This window comes from Musa acuminata, chromosome BXJ1-5, assembly GCF_036884655.1.
Source record: "Musa acuminata AAA Group cultivar baxijiao chromosome BXJ1-5, Cavendish_Baxijiao_AAA, whole genome shotgun sequence".
Lineage (NCBI taxonomy): Eukaryota > Viridiplantae > Streptophyta > Magnoliopsida > Zingiberales > Musaceae > Musa > Musa acuminata.
In genome coordinates this window covers 42036821-42056860 of record NC_088331.1, presented here as the reverse complement: position 1 = coordinate 42056860, position 20040 = coordinate 42036821, and the positions used below count along the sequence as shown (strand labels likewise).

General features: G+C 37.7%; 3 protein-coding genes and 1 long non-coding RNA gene across 4 annotated transcripts; 3 read left to right on the top strand and 1 right to left on the bottom strand.

The window, feature by feature from the left end:
• Positions 1–167: 167 nt before the first annotated feature.
• LOC135675109 (2-oxoglutarate-dependent dioxygenase 11-like) lies at positions 168–1676 on the top strand. Its single transcript, XM_065185381.1, has 4 exons — positions 168–454; positions 544–791; positions 889–1216; positions 1302–1676. Exons 1-4 carry the CDS (start codon positions 194–196, stop codon positions 1542–1544), a joined length of 1080 nt encoding a protein of 359 aa, XP_065041453.1. The 5' UTR covers positions 168–193; the 3' UTR covers positions 1545–1676.
• Positions 1677–10355: 8679 nt separating this feature from the next.
• LOC108952879 (uncharacterized) lies at positions 10356–16688 on the bottom strand. Its single transcript, XR_010513595.1, has 4 exons — positions 16500–16688; positions 16306–16370; positions 13565–13612; positions 10356–11742 (listed from the first exon to the last, which is right to left on the bottom strand). It is a non-coding gene; the product is annotated as an uncharacterized LOC108952879 (long non-coding RNA).
• On the top strand, positions 10703–11948 carry LOC135674361 (GATA transcription factor 2-like). The gene is made up of 2 exons (XM_065184138.1): positions 10703–10981; positions 11065–11948. The coding sequence occupies exons 1-2, from the start codon at positions 10703–10705 to the stop codon at positions 11746–11748; spliced, it is 963 nt and encodes a 320-aa protein (XP_065040210.1). The 3' UTR covers positions 11749–11948.
• Positions 16689–17876: 1188 nt separating the features above from the next.
• On the top strand, positions 17877–19532 carry LOC103985924 (zinc finger protein ZAT4-like). Its single transcript, XM_009403777.3, has one exon. The coding sequence runs from the start codon at positions 17999–18001 to the stop codon at positions 19493–19495; it is 1497 nt and encodes a 498-aa protein (XP_009402052.3). The 5' UTR covers positions 17877–17998; the 3' UTR covers positions 19496–19532.
• Positions 19533–20040: the final 508 nt, after the last annotated feature.

The window sequence follows — 20040 nt, the reverse complement described above, 5'->3', positions numbered from 1 at the left end:
TATTGGAAAGCAAACTTGTTTTCAAGGACAGAGAGTGCGGAGGGTGATGACAGCTTCGACTATCAACAGAGACGCTTGCGCTATTACGTTAACGTCGGAAGAGATCCGATCGAAACTGGAAAGCGACATCACCTAACGGGTGTGGCGTCCATTTAAGCTGGGAGAAAACGCCTTGCAAGGTGTGCTTGGCGAGATGGCCGACCAAAAAGTCAGTTTTCAGAACATCGGCACGTCCATCCCCGTCGACAACGTCCAAGCTCTCGCAGCTTCCGTCGCTGACTCCGGCGCCGTCCCTCCGAGATACATCAGGCCGGAAGTCAACGCATATCCAGTCGCTCAGGATGGAGACGGTGAGCTTCCGGTGATCGATTTTGCGAGGCTCCTCGATCTCCGCTTCTCCCAGGAAGAGTCTGCCAAGCTTCACTACGCCTGTGCCGAGTGGGGCTTCTTCCAGGTCGGTCTGTCGGTCGGTCCTTCTCAGTACTGCATCACCTTCAGTGAAGCATTTACGCACAACGTAGTCGATCTCGATGGTATTTGCAGCTGCTGAATCATCAAGTTCCGGAGGAAGTGATCGAGCAGATGAAGGCGGATATTATGGAGTTCTTCAAGCTTCCTCTGGAAGAAAAGAAGGCATTCGCGCAGGGACCGGGAGGATTGCAAGGTTATGGACAAGCTTTTGTGATGTCGGAGGAGCAAAAATTGGATTGGGCGGACATGTTCTTCGTCATAACTCGCCCAGTCCATTTGAGGGAGATGAGATTCTGGCCGACTCGACCTCCCACTTTCAGGTTAACTCAACATCGGGAATCATCTTCTCTTTTAATTTGCTGTACTGTTATATTCGCATCAACTTCGAGCACATAATTTGCTGCGTCGTGGCTTCAGAAACACGCTCTCATGCTACTCAGCGGAGCTCAAGAGAGTAGCGAGCACTTTGATGGAGGTTATAGCAGAAGCGCTGGGGATCGCACCCGACCGACTCCTTGATATCTTCGACGACATGCCGCAGGGCGTGAGGATCAACTACTATCCCCCATGTCCCGAAGCCGACCAGGTGTTGGGCTCCTCGCCACACACGGACGGCGGCGGCGGCTTGACGTTGCTCCTCCAGATCAACGACGTCCAAGGACTTCAAATCAAGAACAACGGGAAATGGTTCCCCGTGCGTCCCCTTCCCGGCGCTCTCGTCGTCAACATCGGCGACATACTTGAGGTAACCGTGCTTCATTTGGGATTCGGAAGACCCTCAACAGTTGTTGCCTGGCACAAAAGATGACTGACGCTGTGCTTGGGTGCAGATTCTGAGCAATGGAAAGCTGAACAGCATCGAGCACAGAGCAGTTATAAACACCGAGAAAGAACGCCTCTCGGTGGCCACGTTCCTTTTGCCAAGCGAAGATGCCGTCATCGGCCCTCTTCCGGAGCTTGTGACGAAAGGATGTGAGGAGAAGTACAAGACGATGAGCTACCGAGACTTCTTGAGGACGTTCTACGCCAGAAAGCTCGACGGGAGAAGCCTCTTGGAAAGCCTCAGGTTATAAGATCTTGGGAGAGAAGAAGCTAATACTTAAATATGTACATCATGATCTCAGAGTGATAAGAAGAACCATGTTAAAAACCGATCATGAACATATGTATATCTACTTTCCTGAAGTATGAAATGTTTCCGATTATGCTTGTTTTCTTTTGCACATGAAGAAGAAGAAGCAGATGAGCTGTTGCAGAAACCATTCGGACTCACTTCAAAGAAGCATATATCACTCGATACTAGAAACAATTGTAGACATGTTTACGACACCAAAGAGGTAAAGATAAATTAGTGTCAGTGTGCGTGAAAACTTTTTCATGAAATAATTAAGAAAATAAAAAAATAAATAAGATATCAAAATAAGTAAGAATATAATAGTTTGATCCACAATTTACGTTCATTCCCAATCCTTCTTCGTCTCTTGAGACACCCTTAAACCATCATCCTTTTGCATGGTAAACATGATAAGACACAGTATAATGATTGCACATCCTATCTAATACCTCTCAGACATATTGATGAGATCCAAATAGGGGTTTCAATTAAATATTGTAATTATCATAATTTTCTTTTTGTGAGTCCAGAAACTTCAAGTTAAAAAGTATTTGTCATTTCATCCTGGTTATGATACCGACTTGATGAAAATAAAAAGATAGGGCAGAGTGATTGAAAAGTGTGGTGGTGGGAGTATGATTGACGAGATAAAAATAATAATCTTGATAACGTGTCACGAATGTATTATATTCTCTTCATATATAATATCATAAAAGGCTCTGTCTATTTATACGAATGGGGGGGATATATTCTATAGTTTACATTTAAAGATCATGTGCATATTCAAAAATTAATTTGTGTTTTCATGATAATCCTATTCAATTGGATCTTTCTAGTAAATCAAGTTATGTTCTAACAAGAATATCTATAAATGTATATATATATATATATATATATAGTATTTTAATTTTTTTCAACTCAGTTAAAAAGGATATGGATCATCATGATTAATTGGATTGGATAGTGATGGACAATGGAATATATCCTGTCAATTGATTTAATACGTATACAATTCCGACTAGTATTAAGAACAAATGTGAGTGATATAAGTGTAGGTCAAATGAATAATAGAACTTGGTATATATCATAATCCTAGATACGATGGTACAAAGCCCAATGCAAAATATTTTTAAATATCTACAAATTTGGTATATATATCATAATTTGATATTAAGAATTTTTAAATATCTAAATTTTTTTTACTGTTTTAAAGTGAGATTATTTGGGATTGAATTAAAATCTTATACAAAGCCCAACACTAAACATTATATCATTAGTGTACTAATGATCTTAGTACTATCCGTATAAAATCGTTTTAATAGATCCAAAGAATACTTAGTTTGACTAATAAAAATTTCATCATTTAGTTGTTTAATTTATAATTATAAGAAAAATATTAATTCACTCGTTAAATTCATTTCAAATTCTTGACTCATATTTTGGCAAATGATTCACACAAAGATTTAGAACTAAAAATAATATCATCAACATAAATTTAGATAATAAAAAAAATATTTTTAAAATATTTAATAAATAATGTGGTATCGATCTTATCTTTCAAAAAATTATTCTTAATAAGAAATAAGCTAAGCCTCTCGTACCAAGCCCTTAGGCTTGCTTCAACCCAGAGAGAGTCTTAGATAATTTAAAAACATAGTTTGGAAAAAGAATATTATAAAATCTAGGTTGTTGCTCAACATAAATTTTTTTGAAAATAAAGCCATTAAGAAAAATACTTTTGACATTTATTTGAAATAACTTAAAAATTTTACAACATGCATATGTAAGGAGTTTTTTTATGGTTTCATATCTTGCCATAGAAGCAAATGTTTCTTCATAGTCGACACCTTTTTCTTGGTTAAAACATTTGGTTACTAATTTAGCTTTGTTTTGAACCATGATTCTAAGTTCATCTTACTTATTTCTAAAGATCTAATTACAAGGCGATCACTATGTCTTGGAATAAACTTCCAAATCTTATTTCTTTCAAATTAATTTAATTATACATGCAATGCAAAAACTCATGAATCATCTTTGAGAGTATTGTGAATGCATTTATGTTCAATTTGAGACAAAAATGTATCTCTAATGATTAGTTCCTTATGATGTGTATCTATATACACCCAAGTTACTTAGGAGAGAAGAATTCTTATTCAAATTCAATGTATCAAATTCAAATTTATTATTAAAATTAATTTTCTTAAATTTAAAAAAACTCATTAAAAATAACATGAACAGATTCTTAAATAACCAATATTCTTTTATTGAAAACTAGATAAACTTTAGAAATAGAGGAATATCTAAGAAAAAGCCTCATCAAATTTTGCATCAAAATTTTCTAAGGCATCATTTTTATTTAAAATAAAATATTTACAATCAAAAATTTTAAAATGTAAAATATTAGGTCTTTTATTATTTCACAATTCATAAGAAATTTTATATAGTAGTAGACTTATGAGAATCCTGTTTATAACATAGCATGTCATGTTAACGGCTTCGGCTCAAAAATATTTGAGTATGCTATGTTCATTAAGCATAGTTCTTACAATCTCTTGTAAACTCATATTTTTTCTCTCAACAATTCCATTTTATTATGAATTTCTCAGAGTAGAGAAATTATGGTCACACTCATTTGAATCATAAATTCTTGAAAATCATGGTTTTTAAATTTAGTACCATGATCACTCTGAATAGAAGAAATCATAAAACCTTTTTTTTATTTTGAACTTGTTTGTAAAACTTCATAAAACATTTAAAATAATCATTTTTATGTGTCAAGAAGTTTGTCTAAGGATATCTACTATAATCATCAATAGTCATAAAAGCATATTTATTACCTCATAGACTTATGATATTAATTAGTTCAAATAAATCCATATGAATTAATTATAGTGGTCTAGAGGTACTTACTTGATTTTTAGATTTAAAACTAATCTTTATTTGTTTGTCTAGTTAGCATGCATCACAAACTTTATCTTTGACAAATTTAATTCTATGTATACATCTTACAAGTTCCTTAATTATAATTATGAAATCCATTTTATACTTACATAACCTAATCTTCGATGCTAGAGCTATGTATCATCGTTTAAAATTAAAAAATAAATTTCATTACAAAAATCATTAAGATCAATAGTATACATATTATTACTCCTTAAGATAATCACAGATTTATTTTTCTATAATATCTCTATAATACAAGCATTAGATTTAAATTTAATGTTATATCCTTAATCCTATAATTGACTAATAGTAAGTAAATTATGTTTTAAACCATCTATTAATAAAATATCTTCAATCAAGAGGTTTGATTTGTTACTTATATTTCTTTTGTCAATAATTTTACCTTTGTTATTGTTTCCAAATGTGATATATCCTTTGTCTTAGTTAGTGAATTTAAAGAAATATATCATATCTCCGGTCACGTGCTTTGAGCATCCATTATTAAGATATTATCTCTTGCTCATAGCTTTCAACTGTAGATATATCTACAAGAAATGAGGTTTGCTTTATGTACTAATTTAATTTTAGGTCCCTCATGATTCGATTCGATCTACCTATCTTAACTATTGACATTAAGTCATTTATGATTCCTTTAGAAATCTAAACTAATTTATGTGAGCTATATTTTAAAATAAATATTTATAAGTATAATAGCCATATCCATCATAAAAAATATATTTAACTTTAGGAAAAACATATAATGTGGGTTCTTTAACAAATATAGTTGGCTTTTATTGAGTGTTACTAATCACAAAGCTAATTCCTTCCTTTCTATATATAAAACCTTTGTAAGTAAGAATTATATTTAATGATTTCTTTTTAATTTTAATTTTGTAATATTTATTATAATAACATATTTTTCTTTCTGATTGAGTCAAACTCTTCACATTTAGTATAAGAAGTTAACATCCAATCATCATACTTATTTTTTAATTTATCAAATTTACTAGAGAGAGAAACATAATCCTTTTTTAGCAATTTATATTTATTATAAACTAATTTAAATTCATCATTTAAATTATAAAATCTATCAAGTAATTCATCATAAGATAAATAGGTTTTAATTGAGTCATATACTCCTAGTCATATGTGTCTTGAAGTTTTGCCTTGAGTGTAGTTGTATGACTTGATTAAAACCTCTTTATCTTATAATATTTTATCATAAACCTCCACTATATGCCTTTAACAATTTATATTTCTTACTAACTAATTTAAAGTCATTATACAAATCAAGAAATACATCAAGTAATTCATTATAAGGTAAAAACATTTCAATTGAGTCATATACCTTTTGCTGAAGGCCATCAATGCGTATTTTACCATTTCGTCTTTATTGGTTTGCTCATCGTCTTTTAATGCACTTGATTAGTCCTAAGTTACCTTGAGTGCTTTCTTTTTCTTTGTGATAGCAACTTTTTCTTTGGTTGTATATATTCATTTTTGAAGTGCCCGGTTTTTTACGTTCATAGCAAATGATTATATCATTTTTTTTTTATTTATTTATATTCTTAGAGTCTTGATTTATAGGATTTGTTTTGTTCCTATTTATAAACCTTTTAAATTTTCTTGTGACGAGTGTCAAGTTATCATCATCACTTGAGCTTTCGTTTGAGTAGTCTTCTTTGGTTCTAAGTGCAATATCCTTCATGTTTTTTAGAAAGTTATTCTCATGTTCATCATGTGCCTTGCAAGTCATTTCTCATCGTTGAGATAAATCATGAAATCTATCAAGTAATTTATCATAAGATAAAGAGATTTTAGTTGAGTCATATACCTCATTGTTGAGAGCCATTAAAGCGCAGTTTGTCATCTTGTCTTCATTGATTTGCTCTTCGTCTTTCGATGCACTTGATTGATCTCAAGTTATCTTGAGTATTTTTTTCTTCAATTGTGAATACTTATTTTTGAAGTACCTTGGCTTCTCGCATTCATAGCAAATGATTATATCTTTTTTTTAGTTTATTTTTATTCTTAGAGTCTTGTTTTACAGGATTTGTTTTGTTCCTTTTTATGAACTTCTTAAATTTTTTTGTAAGGAGTGTCAAGTCATCATTATCACTTGAGCTTTCGCTCGAGTGATCTTCTTTAGTTCTAAGTGTAATATCATTTTTGTTCTTTGAAAAATTGTTCTCATGTTTATTATGTGTCTTGCAAGTCATTTTATATGTCATTAATAATCCTATGAGTTCTTCAAGAGAAAAATTGTTCAAGTCTTTTATTTCTTTAATTGTGGTTATCTTTGAATCCCAACTTTTTGAAAGTGTTCTTAGAATTTTATTAATAAGTTCAAAATTAGTAAAATATTTACTGAGAGCTTTCAAACCATTGACTATCTATAAAATTATTGTACATGTCGCAAATAGTTTAAGTTGGCTTTATTCTAAATAATTCATAATTATGTACCAAAAGATTAATTTTAGATTATTTTGCTCTACTTGTGCCTTTATGAGTAACTTCATGTTTGTGTCAAATATTTATATATAGAAATATGATTAAACTCATTTTTATCTAAAGTATAAAATAAAATATTCATAGCATTAGCATTTAAATAGAACATTTTCTTCTCTAGATTATTTCATTTATTCATTAGTCTCGAAGATTTTTAAAAATCATATTCAAACACATTCCATAAATCAAAATCCATAGAAATAAAAAAAATCCATATTTGTATCTTCCAATATGTGTAATCGTCCCATTAAACATAAGAGGATGAGTGATAAAGTGACCCTTTTGATTATCAAAAAAATTTATTTAATCTTTCTTGGGTGTCAAACTAACTAAGAAAAGTAGCTCTGATACCAACTCTTAAGATCATAATGACACTAAGAAGAGGGGGTGAATTAGTGCTTTCAAAATAGAGAAATGATTCAAAAATTCGTTCGATGAAACTGATATTAAAAATATGTTTAACTTAGAATATGAGTAAGTTTAGTAAGCAATTAAATCAGTAAGCAATAGTAATAAAGTGCATAAAAGGAAATACACATCGGATTTATAGTAGTTTGGTCATCGCGACCTACATCCACTCCTAATTCTTCCTCTGTTGAGGCCACTAGCTTTAACTAATGATCTTCTTTTTAATAAGCGAAGATCAACTATTCTTGTTATAACTTTTTTCTCTTTTTCACATGCTTAGGAGAGAACCTTTACAACTCTCTTTTACAAGTAATCATTACACCTCCCTTACAATGACTTATAAGCTTAAGGAGGAAGGAACTCAACACTTTCAACAGAGTTTATACACTTAGAAAATAATTTTTTTATGCTTTTTTTTACTATATTAAGCAAGAATAAGTAGGGTATTTATAGGCCTCAAATGACTTCAAAAATTGAGCCAAAAAGTCTAATAATTTAGTTTTCGAGATACTAGCAATACTATCACCAGTGCTAGGTGGTACTACTACTTGACAAGCCTATGAGATTGGGCTCTAGTGGTATCATCACTTGCTTAGGCGGGGTACCACCACTTGACACTGTCTAGAAGACTACGTTCTGGCGTTACTACCACTAGCTTGGGTGATACCACCATCGGGTTTTCTGAAAATGTACATTCTATATTTTCTAGCTCACAAGCAGTACCATTGTCTAGTCTAGCGGTGCCACCACTTAACTCAACTTTAAGTTCCTGAATTAACCTTCCAATAGGCTCAATTCAGTCCTAATTCAAGTCTAATAGGCCCCTTAATTAAGTTGATATGGTTACACCCAAAACCAACTCAATTAAAACCTAAACTAATTTAATCAAGTTATAAATGATTATAATCATGAATCCTATGTTGTCCAGCATATCATTCGTTCATCCAGCACTTCGTCCGAACTTTCGATGCGTCATTCTTTCCTTCGACCTATTGCCAAATCCATCATTATGTTAACCTCTCGCAACATTCGATCTTAGCATAATACCCTATCCTTTCGACCCGATGCTCGATCTCTGACATGATCCTCTCCGGCCCAACGTCAGGTTCTCCTACTTCAATCAATTTATCTTTCCAAAGTTACTCTTGCATCGCTTTTCTCATATGCTCTTTGGTTCATAATTTAATCAATTGGTTTCATTATCAAAATCTGGGATTCAACTTACTTATATTGATATTTAAGATCTTGCTTATGACATGAAGATGTCACCGGAGGATATGATATGCTTGGTCGAGTCCCTCGAGAATGTATCATCGAATCAGATTTATCTTGTAATAATGGTGCTGACTTAACCAAATATTATGGTTGGTCGAGTCCCTCAAAACCATGATGGTTTAGAGGCCAAATAGAATGGGAATCACTAGGAGTTGTGATTAGCAAAAATTATCTAGGACTTAGTGTGATTTGTCAAATCCTTGAGGTCATACTAAGATACCAATTAGATTTTGATCCCCACTAAAAATCGCATGTTCCGACGTTTTACAATTATATCTTTAGCTTTTTCTATAATAATAGAAATAATATCAAATTTTGAAGATAGACTTCAGATAACTTTTCTATTGTAATTTCATCTTTTAGGTTTCAGATTTCATTGGTTCACAATATAAGAGAGTTTTGAGAAAAAACTAGTAATAAATTTAAAATCTTTTATCATAACAGTTTTAAGTTTATGTCAAAAAATTTGAAACTTTAAAATTTTTACTTTGTTTGTGCCATCAAATATACTTTTTAATATTTTTTAGGCTTTTATTGATATTGATGTTATCATGATTTTGAAAAATATGGACTCGTGTATTACTTGTTATAGCACGTAGAGGGTTGTTGCATCTTTCTTCACATTCTCATTCATTTGATCTTTGTTATCTTTTTTTTTATCTATTATTTTTTTAGTTGGCATATTGATCTTTTTCAAACTAGGTTCTGATATCTTGTTGTTTTTCTGTAGAATTTTAAAGAAAAAAATAATAATAGAAGGAATGAAGAATATTTTAATCTAAGAATATTTATTTATATTAGTTGAAAGATAAAACATATATTTTTTAAAATTATATATTTATTTTAATTTAGATTTTTATATTTTTAATTTATTTATCTTTAATTATTTGAATTAGTCTTATCGATTATGCGAGTGACTAAAGAGGAAAGGTAAGAGCTGGAAGAAGCGAGGGGAAGAAGGGAAGTGGTGGAGGCGATGCCACCTCGCGGTACGGCGGAAGTGACGAAGGTGGCAATAAAGAAACACCGAGGACGGTGTGCTGACAGTCAAGGGTAGATGACACAGGACGGGATGACGATCATAGTGTTCGAAGTCATGAGAGAACGGGTAGTCGTGAAGCATGCACCGATGATGCGACGACGACTGGGGGAAGGTCGACGGCAAAGGGCAAAGGTAATGACAAAAGGAGTAATTTTTTCTTTTTCTTTTTTTGTTAAAGTGATAAAATAGTAGTGTCCCGGCACGTGATTATATCAAGCTGTTATCATAATGGTATTTGAATCCACTTTGGATTCCGTGGCTTCTGTCGTGATAGTGGACTGCGTCCGGCGGTACTACACGACAATTCCCGGTGTGAACCGGTACGTACTCTCGGCACGGCGACGACGGCCACGTGGTGGAGCCAGAGTTTTCGGGCGGAGACACCATCGTCCATGACGTGACTCGTGGCGCCGAGAGGGACCAGATGCCGGGGATGTTTTAAAGCGGATTATAATTAAGCCTCACCTCCACCGCTTCCTTAAGTGCACGTGCAACTACCTCCGTGTAACGTCCTTTACGCATCACACGGTCAGTAGTCGCTTTAAGATTGCGAAATCGGTCCATGGACGAGAGCGGATGGTCCGATGCAGTACAGGGCGGTAATGAAGGATCGTTTCCTGTTCCAGCGGAGACAAGTGAACCACGTCATCCTCTTTGGGACAAGTGTTCCAGCGGACACAGGTAAAGAGGGTTGACGGTGGTAATATGTACATTTGTCTCGAAGAGAGCGAACTATATGTATACATGTACTATTATCCCATGTTGCTCTCGTTTGTCATGAGAGGAAGTCGTATTAATCCACGTTGGCGTCGGTGTCTTCCATAATGCAAGTGCTTTATTGCTTCCCCCCAGTCTGTGTTTCGCTACCACAACCAGCTTAACTATTTCTCGTCGCTTGTTGCTGTAGGAGAGAAGGGAATTCTCCTCTTTTGCTGGCATGAATGGCGCGGAAGCAAACGATGACGCTGGATATGGACTTCGGAATGAGAACGCCAGCTTCCTCCTACTCTGCTTCATTAGCTACCGTTGCACCGCAGCAAGATGCTGCTGCTCCAGCTTATCCTTACGGCCTGCCACCCGCCGTTGACGCTCTCCGCGTCACCGACGTCCTCGACTTCTCCGGCCGCGATCTCTTCCCCTCAGCTTTTGGTGCTGACACCCAATTCTTTACTGCCGGTGGAACCGCAGAAACAGACTCATCTTTCGACCTCTACGTTCCGGTGAGCACGTCCACGAAGAACACCCAGTCGACTTCTTTCTCTTCTCTTTCGTTGTGTCTGGATTTGTTTCTCCTCTCCTGCAGAGCGAAGAGGCGGCGGAGCTGGAATGGCTGTCGCAGTTCGTGGAGGACTCTTTCTCTGACGTCCCTTACCAGTACACCGGCCTTACGACCCCCGCCAGCGACAAGCAGCTCTTAGTGGACCAACGCATTGCCGGTGACAACCAGCTAGGCGTGGACCAATGCGTTGCACGTTGCGCAGCGAGAAGCAAGCGGTCCAGGAGCAGCAATCCTACCACGGTTTGGTCCTCGTTAACGCCACCACCGCAGTCCTCGCCGTCGTCCTCGTCCTCGTCCTCGTCTGATTTCCCACCTTCCCAACCTGATTCCATCGGTATTAAGTGTATTAGCAACAGAGGAAGTGGCAGTAATGGCGGTAGTGGAGGAAAGAAAAGCGGATGGGGCGTCGGAGCGGCGGGCGGAGTGCGACGGTGCATGCACTGCGCATCGGAGAAGACGCCGCAGTGGCGGACGGGGCCGCTGGGGCCGAAGACGCTGTGCAACGCGTGCGGGGTGAGGTACAAGTCCGGGCGGCTCCTGCCGGAGTACCGACCGGCGGCCAGCCCAGCCTTCGTGCTCACCCAGCACTCCAACTCCCATCGCAAGGTCATGGAGATCCGCCGCCAGAAGGAGCTCCTCCTCCGCCATCACAAGAACCAACCGCCCGCCTCTGCGGCTGCCGCTGCCAACAGGCCAGAGCCCCTATAAAAAGCTCATTTTTGCAGGATCACAACTTCCATTACTGTATTTCCTTTCCCTTTGCAAAAATACCAAAATGCCTTTATTGTAGAAAATAAAAAGTTTCTACCGAATCTACTTTGAACTGAATCAGATTTTTAGCTGAGCTGATCCCACATTGAACCAGACCGATAATAACAATTTAATAAAATTATAGTGTTTTCGATTCAGTGAATAATGTCTTATTTTTTATTATCATATTTTCAAAATAGATGATGATAAATGTTATAAAATTTTATCAAATAATTGATAATTATTGTTGGTAGAAATTTAAACTAATTAAAATCGAACTATAATATTTACAACAAGGTGGAGTGTTTTTGGAAACTGAATTTAACCCAAATCGTTTCGATCAAAGGCACTATAGTTCTATTTAACTTATTTGGATCAATATGATATGTGTTAGCGGGCAAGTAAATTGGAATCACTGGGCACTGCCAGAAATCTGCAGCTTGCTAGATTTCACAGGTTACAGGAAGGCCAAGCATGGTAATTTTGGGACATGACTAATGCCACATGCTATATATCAATACAGGCAAACCCTGCCGACACACATTCTGCACCATTACATCCACGCCTTAATGAGTTGATCCCACCTGTACCTTTGATAGGGATCCCAGAACAGTGTGTCGGGCTTGAGTTTAGGGTGCATGTCGTCAGGTTTTGCCTGCATGATCATCTGTTGACACATATTAAGAGCCATTTACACTAATAAAAATGTTTTTTTTAATTAATGGAGCCTAAGTTATATGTCCAAACTCTGTAAGTACGCCTGACATAGTGATTGAAATGTATGAGATCTTACCCCTACAAGTCAAACAACTATTTTTCTTACTCGAATCCTACTCATTTGGGTCACAAAGGATACCATGGCATCGAGGTTTGCTCTTCACTCACAGGTGCTCATTTTGAGAACTTAATTCACTCACAGGTGCTGACATAACTTTATATTCCTACGGTTACACAAACACAATCATAACGGTAGTTATAACTCTTTGAAATAACATAAGCTAATGGAAAAAAAGATCAAAATTTTCTATGCTTTCAGGATGCTACAGTTACCTAGCAAAATTTTAGCTTCCTCGACAGCTCCATTTTTCCAGCCTATTCTTGAAGAAAGAAGGCATTAGTCTTATGAGATGAAACGTGTAGTATCCCACTGAATGGATGTTGAATCCACCAAACACTGCATTTTTGGTGCATATAGGATTCTGCATTATCTTACCATTTGTGTCACTGCTAAGGTCTTTTGATTTTGATGAAACACCAAAATCTGCAATTTTATTGCAAAATGCAGAATTCACCCGGATCAACTACTTCCAAAATTGCCTAATTACATCATCTTTATATAGTTGCAATCATGGTGTGTTGTGTTGGTTACCAGACCCATGCTGGTCCCTGGCCAACTGATAAGGATCTGATATGGGACTGGGATGTACCTGTCCGAACAAAACGTAGAACCATGATATCAATGACATGACCTAACCTACCAAAAAAGCTAACAACTTATATTTTGAGTTGGTCCATGCACAAAAAAATCTCAGTCAGACCTACAGACACCAGCTTCTATTTGGATTTGGTTCTTGACAGAATTTTATAAGCGTGGTTACTTGTTAGAGGCTGTTCCACCTAACAATTGTTTTGAAAATAAGTTATTAGGACCAAAAGGACTAACATACAGTACAAAACATAAAGTTCTTTATCATGAAAGTGCAACCAGTAGAACCAAACAGCAAATTAAGTATATAACAGAATGTAGAATAGCAAGTCAAATGAAATATCATACCTACTGCGTTTATTAATCTTCACCAGAAGGTTGGATGAGTTAAGACATCTACAAGAAAGAAAACATGCACATGAGAATGAAAAATTTTGTGCAGAGAATATTATTGAAATTACATGCACCAATTCTGCATCTAAAGTAACAAAGGATAGTTCCAAAAGAGATAAACCATGCATGGCACATTTCAACTGAATGAACCAGAAGGGGCAAGCTAACCCTCAGGATGTGTACTCATCAAATGCCCATGTCATTTTTTCTAGATCAGTATCTGACTGATGAATTTATTAAACTTCATATAAAAGTGATTCAGTAAATGCAACAGACATTCCAAAAGCCCTAAAAAGTCAATGTTAGCTGGAGTTTTTAATCACCAAAGCTTGCTTTAACTTTTGGATTCAGAGATAGAGTTGTCTCACCATGGCAGATTTTGCAAAAGTACTCCCCTCACCATAATCACAGTTGACAACCCACAGGCTAATCTAGTAAGGAAAAAATATCCATGTTCCATCATCTTTTGCATGATTCAATAGAAGTATCAAATATTTCAAGGAGTATTTATCTTTGCATGTCTGTAAGCACACAATATGATCCAGCAACAAATCTCATCTGGCATAAAAGAAAATTCTGGCAGACTGGCATTAACTTAGGGATGACCAGACAATCAGGGTTCATAAGAAGTCTAAAGAAGAAGAGGCTCTTAGGCACTTAATTATCACACTTAGAGAAAAGATAAAGAATGACATGAATGAAAAATCATTTTTAAAATATTCAAAGAAAAATGGCATTTATATAAAACACTATTACTAATATCATCATAATGACAATTTACTGTGACACTAAATCTTAATTTGTAGTTTATGTGTCCACTTTTCTAAACAAGAAGCCTACAGCATGTAAAAAATTATTCTTTTTTATCTTTGTAACATCTAATTTGCTACAATTAACACTCAAAAAGTGTTCTATCACAAAGTTCTACAAACCGGATGGACTTGTGTGTGCTGCCTGATGCATACAGGTCAGCCCAATTTTAGGAGGTCTGCGTGCAATATAGGGCTTACCACCCAGCTCTTTTTATATGTTTTATACCCTCACAAAAAACCTTGCAAAACATTCTCTCTACAGGGAAGCTGTTGAGTGCACAATCAACAGCTCTCTCTTAAGCTGACTTTCAAACTACTACAGTGGTACAACCCTAAGAGATATAGGGTCCACCATGCTCGTCTACTCTCTTGTACTAAAAAGGAGGTTGGGATCATCCTGTGGTTACTAGATGATGGGAATAACTAAGCTAAAATTTGGAAATGAGCACAAAATGTCAACAAATTCATTTTCTCACTAGTTATTTCTGGGTCTTTTCGTTGAATTAACTTACAACAAGAAACATCCACCAGAGTTTGGTGCAGTACTTGCATTTTGGTGCATTCTGATTCCTTTCCTTGGTCTTTCGTTCTGTTATATTCTTAATAAATTATCCAATTACAACGTATTAACCGCTAGTGCACCTTTCTTTTATCAAATCTCAGGGACATGGTCTAATCATGAGGGTAGTATTTTATCATGGTGTTGGATCCCAAGTCTTATGGATTCTTTCTTTGTTACCCCTGTGTCCATATGCTGTATGGACTGGATTCATGCTGGTTGGGTCATGGACCAGCATGAATCCGGTACCCAAAGTGTCGACCCTTGTTCTATCACAAAAATGAATGTGAAATTTAGCGTTATTGTGTCCCCACACAAGACACATGATTTTGCATGAAAATTCATAGCGTTGCAGAATGGCCAAGCCTGTCTATATCAATGCTTGCAGGCAAACATATATCATGCTTGAAAGTTACTGACAAGGGTAAACAGCTGCATGCCATTCTGCAACTGTTTGATAACATCTTGCAAGCCATATTGTCTGTACCAAACAGCCATATAATAATTTATTTAATTCAATAAAAGAGAACTAAGAAAGAAGGAAATGATAAAGAGAAGAAAATAAGGGGAAAAAGAGAGAATAAGATGGAGAAAAAGGAAGATAGCCTGGGTCTATATCTTATTGTTCTTACAGTTCTATTTTTATTCTGGTATTCTCCATTATTTAACCACAAAACCTTAGCAGAGGAAAAAAAAATCTTTAAAATTTGTGCTCTATGTGCTACGTATAGTCAATCAACCATCTAATGCATTACCATGCTCAAATGCACAATGAGATAATTCTCACCATTACTATCCCAGTTGGGCTTATGTGCTCAAGCTTCTAACTAATAATCAAGCTTGTCTTTTTTTGCTTCTTTGTAGTGTTACATGTTTATGCAACACATGTCACAATTTTTCAATGCATTAATCTTACGAAAGGCATGCTCCTATAATATTATCAATAGGAACATTAATAATTTATACACACACACACACACACACATAATATATATATATATATATATATATATATATATATATATATATATATAAAATTTTTGGTAATTCTTGGAAACATTAAATCCCTAGCAACAAATGGCTTCAAGACCAAAATTCATCTTCTAGCTATGCATTTAGTAGATACAAAATGCATGATATTTATGGTATACGACATGATTCGAACAAGTTGAATAATTTTTGTTTTGGAACTTTAATGGGACCAACTCTCAACTTGATTTTTACGATTGTTTTTAACATAATGAAAGGATCCAGACTATGAAAACCGTGAAGAGACCGCTCAAAATCATGAAAGAACCAGATCAACAACGAAAGCGGGTGTGTACCTTCAAAGAAGAAATTTGGAGAAAACGTATTAGCGATCCGCATTGCCCCGGAGCCACACTTTCACCTAGCCGACGGCAACAATTAACCATCAAACTCTAGAAAACTGGAATCAATAATTAAAAATTAAATCACCAAAATGTCGTTTTTCTTTTTCTTTCTTGTTTTTGTCCGGTCCGATGTGAGATTAATCAACCTTGACAAAATCGCACTAGCAGGAAGCATTTCATGAGGGAGAGAGCTCCTCCTTCCTCCTGTCGGGTCTTTTCGTCAGTGACCGTGGGAAGAGGAGGATGTGCCGTTCTTTGAGCCAAGCCAAGGGGCCGCCATGGCACTGCTAATTTCCCCCTCGTCGTTGTCGCCCATCGTTCGAGACGCCCCTTCGCTTTCGTGTCTTCCTTTGCCATCAGTTGAGAGTATGTTTGGGGATTTTACATGTAATCCTCGCAAAGTTCGAAAAGAGCATATTTTTCCCTTTGAATTTTAATATTACATATACATACATAATATATATATATATATATACTACTTTCAAATTTTATACGAATATTGATATATTGAAGTTGATAAGTATTTTTAAAATTTCAAATTTAACACTTTCGGATATAAGAAATTCAACTATATAGAGATTTATATATAAGGAAAAAGATTATGGTTCGATTATTCCATAAATACTTCATAAATCCTGACTTTAGATAATAAAAGAATGTGAAAATATAATTTGATTTTTTTTACGAGTTGAATTAAATATAAAAAAAATTCTTTGAAATTTATGTAAAAAATATCAGGAATTTATGTATGACTTGACATGGAATGAAACTTATATTTTATTTTTATATATTTTTTTATCTCTACGGACATAAGTAAGTAGTTTTTTCTTTTCCAATATATAGGTAGGAAGGGTTGAACCAAAATCATATGTACATTATTTTTAATTTTATATTTGCTTAATATATATATATTGAATTATTCTTTTGATATCAGGTTCTTCCCTCATATTTTGTACCTTTAGATCTATCCAGCTGACAAACAAATTGTAATACACTACATGATAAGGGACGTAGTTCTATTATCTTCATTAAATACTCATTAAATGATAAGGACTCATTATAGACAACCCTCATTAAATCTCTCTCTATTGAATCTCAATTATAATTTTATAATTTAAGAAGGAAGGAAAATATGGGATAAAACGGCTCCACATATTAAGAGTTTAATGGATGGTGGTGAGCGGGTGATTCCTGTAGTGTACCATGGAAGGCCAACCCTACAACACCCCTCCCTCCTCTTCACCCACACTTTGGTGCTTTGACCCAGAGGCGCCAACGCAGCGCGCCCCGCACCACCCGGGCCGGACCCAAAACCCCATTCCTGACGCCCACTTGTCACCAGCGACTACAACCCAGCTCCACTCTCCACTCTCCTCCCTCCTCCACCTCCAACCAACACCTCAACTATAAACCAGGGATCAATTCAATTACACCTCTGAGATCAACACATGCGTATTAGAGAGAGAAGAAAGAGAAAGAGATAGATAGATAAATAGAGAAACAGAGAGAGAGGGAACCCCGTTTGAGCTTAGTCTTGCACCATCCAAACTTTTACTAACCCACCCCTGCATCAATCACAACCACTACAAACCTCCTTCGATATCCAGTCTTCTGTCTCTCTCTCTCTCTCTCTCTCTCTCTCCTAATGGCTATGGTGATGGACCAGCAACAACCAGAACAGCAGCAGCAGCAGCCACAGACCTACAAGCACTACTGCCGGATCTGCAAAAAGGGCTTCGGCTGCGGTCGTGCCCTCGGCGGCCACATGCGCGCCCATGGGATCATCGACAACGCGATGGGCGGCCAGGCCTACGCCGACGGTGACGCCTCCGGCTGCGGCGGCTCGGATTGGGACGACAAGCTGAACGGCTCCACGGACGCCGGCACCAAGCGGATGTACGCGCTTCGCACCAATCCCAACCGCCTCAAGAGCTGCCGCATCTGCGAGAACTGCGGCAAGGAGTTCCTGTCGTGGAAGTCCTTCCTAGAGCACGGCAAGTGCAGCTCCGATGAGGAGGGCGACGAGTCGCTGCTCCCGTCGCCGAGGTCCGAGGGGGAGGACGATCTCGTCGGCCAGAAGGGATGCGCCGGTTGGTCCAAGGGTAAGCGGTCTCGGCGGAAGGTGGTCTTGAGCGAAGAGGAAGACCTCGCGAACTGCTTGGTGATGCTGTCCGCTGCCCGGGTCGAACCGGTGACCGTCACCGAGACCGAGGAGTCGTGCGCGTCCGCGAGCAAGGAGGATGATCACCGGCGGCAGCAAGCGTTCACGATTGGGCCGGCGACGGACACGGCTAAGGCTCCTGCGTTTGCATCACCACCTCTGCCGAGCGCTCCCAGGGGAACGTTCGAGTGCAAGGCCTGCAAGAAGGTGTTCAGCTCGCACCAAGCACTGGGTGGCCACAGGGCCAGCCACAAGAAGGTGAAAGGGTGTTTCGCCGCCAAGCTCGACGCCCTCGACGAGGCCCCGCCCGACGAAGAGGTCATCACTCACGATAAGTGCAGCAGCGAAATGGTCGCGTCGATGTCCATGGCGATCGTGCCGTTTGAGAACACGACTGGTCCCTTGGCCGTCGCCCCTCTCAAGAAGAAGTCCAAGGTGCACGAGTGCTCGATATGCCACCGCGTGTTCACGTCGGGGCAGGCATTGGGCGGGCACAAGCGGTGCCACTGGATCACGTCGAACTCGCCGGACCCCGGCCTGAAGCTCCACCCCATGCCCGACCACACTAACCTCCATCGCCAGCTAACGCTTAGATCAATGTTCGAGGCTTCCAGCTCGGAGCCGCTCGATCTCAATATGCCTGCGCCCGTCGACGACATTGCCAGGACCAGGAGGGATATTGGGAGTTCACTGCGGCTCGAAATGCCTGCAGCGATCTACTTACGCTCATGGATCGATCGTGGCAACACGACGAGCAAACACAGAGCCACCAGCAGCAGCGACAAGAACAATGAGAACACAAACGTTCACAGCAAGGACAACAACACTGAGATGTCTAGCTTCAATGTCGATGACGAATCGGACAGGAAGGTGAAGCTAGCAAAGTTGAGTGAGCTCAAGGACGTCAACATGGGAGGGGAGAGCTCTCCTTGGTTGCAGGTGGGAATTGGTTCGTCGGCCACCGAGGGCAGTGAGGCATGATGATAGTCTTTCGTTATTGTTCCGACTTCACAGAAACAGAAAAGAGAAGGAAGAACCTGACACTGTATGTTGTATTAGAAGACTGTAATTACAAGACCAATTCTTTTCCCTCGGGACCAACAGTTCTTTGTCAAATTTCCTTTTGTTCAAAGATCATGTAACTCCTTTTTCTAATAAAGATGAATGCTTTTGATCCAACTGGAGAAGCAGGAGAAGAAGGCCACTTTCTACTGGTTGCTGTAAGTCTGTGTTCTTTTGCTTCTTGACCCTGAAAACAAAGCATTGCTTATGGTGCAGTGCTATTTCTTGCTCCCCTGTGTGTCATGATGTCAGGGCCACCTTGTTGGGTAGTACACCAGAAAGTGCACACCTACTGATCAAAATGTGACCAACACACCATCCCCAATCCAAATAGAAGGGTTCCTCAGCTTTCACTAGGAAAAGAAATCCCAGTTTATATGGTCATACTGAGCTTCATGTTGCAGTTAAACAGTCCCTATTAACACACCTTTTCTAACTCTCAACTGAACTGATCTTTAAGTAAA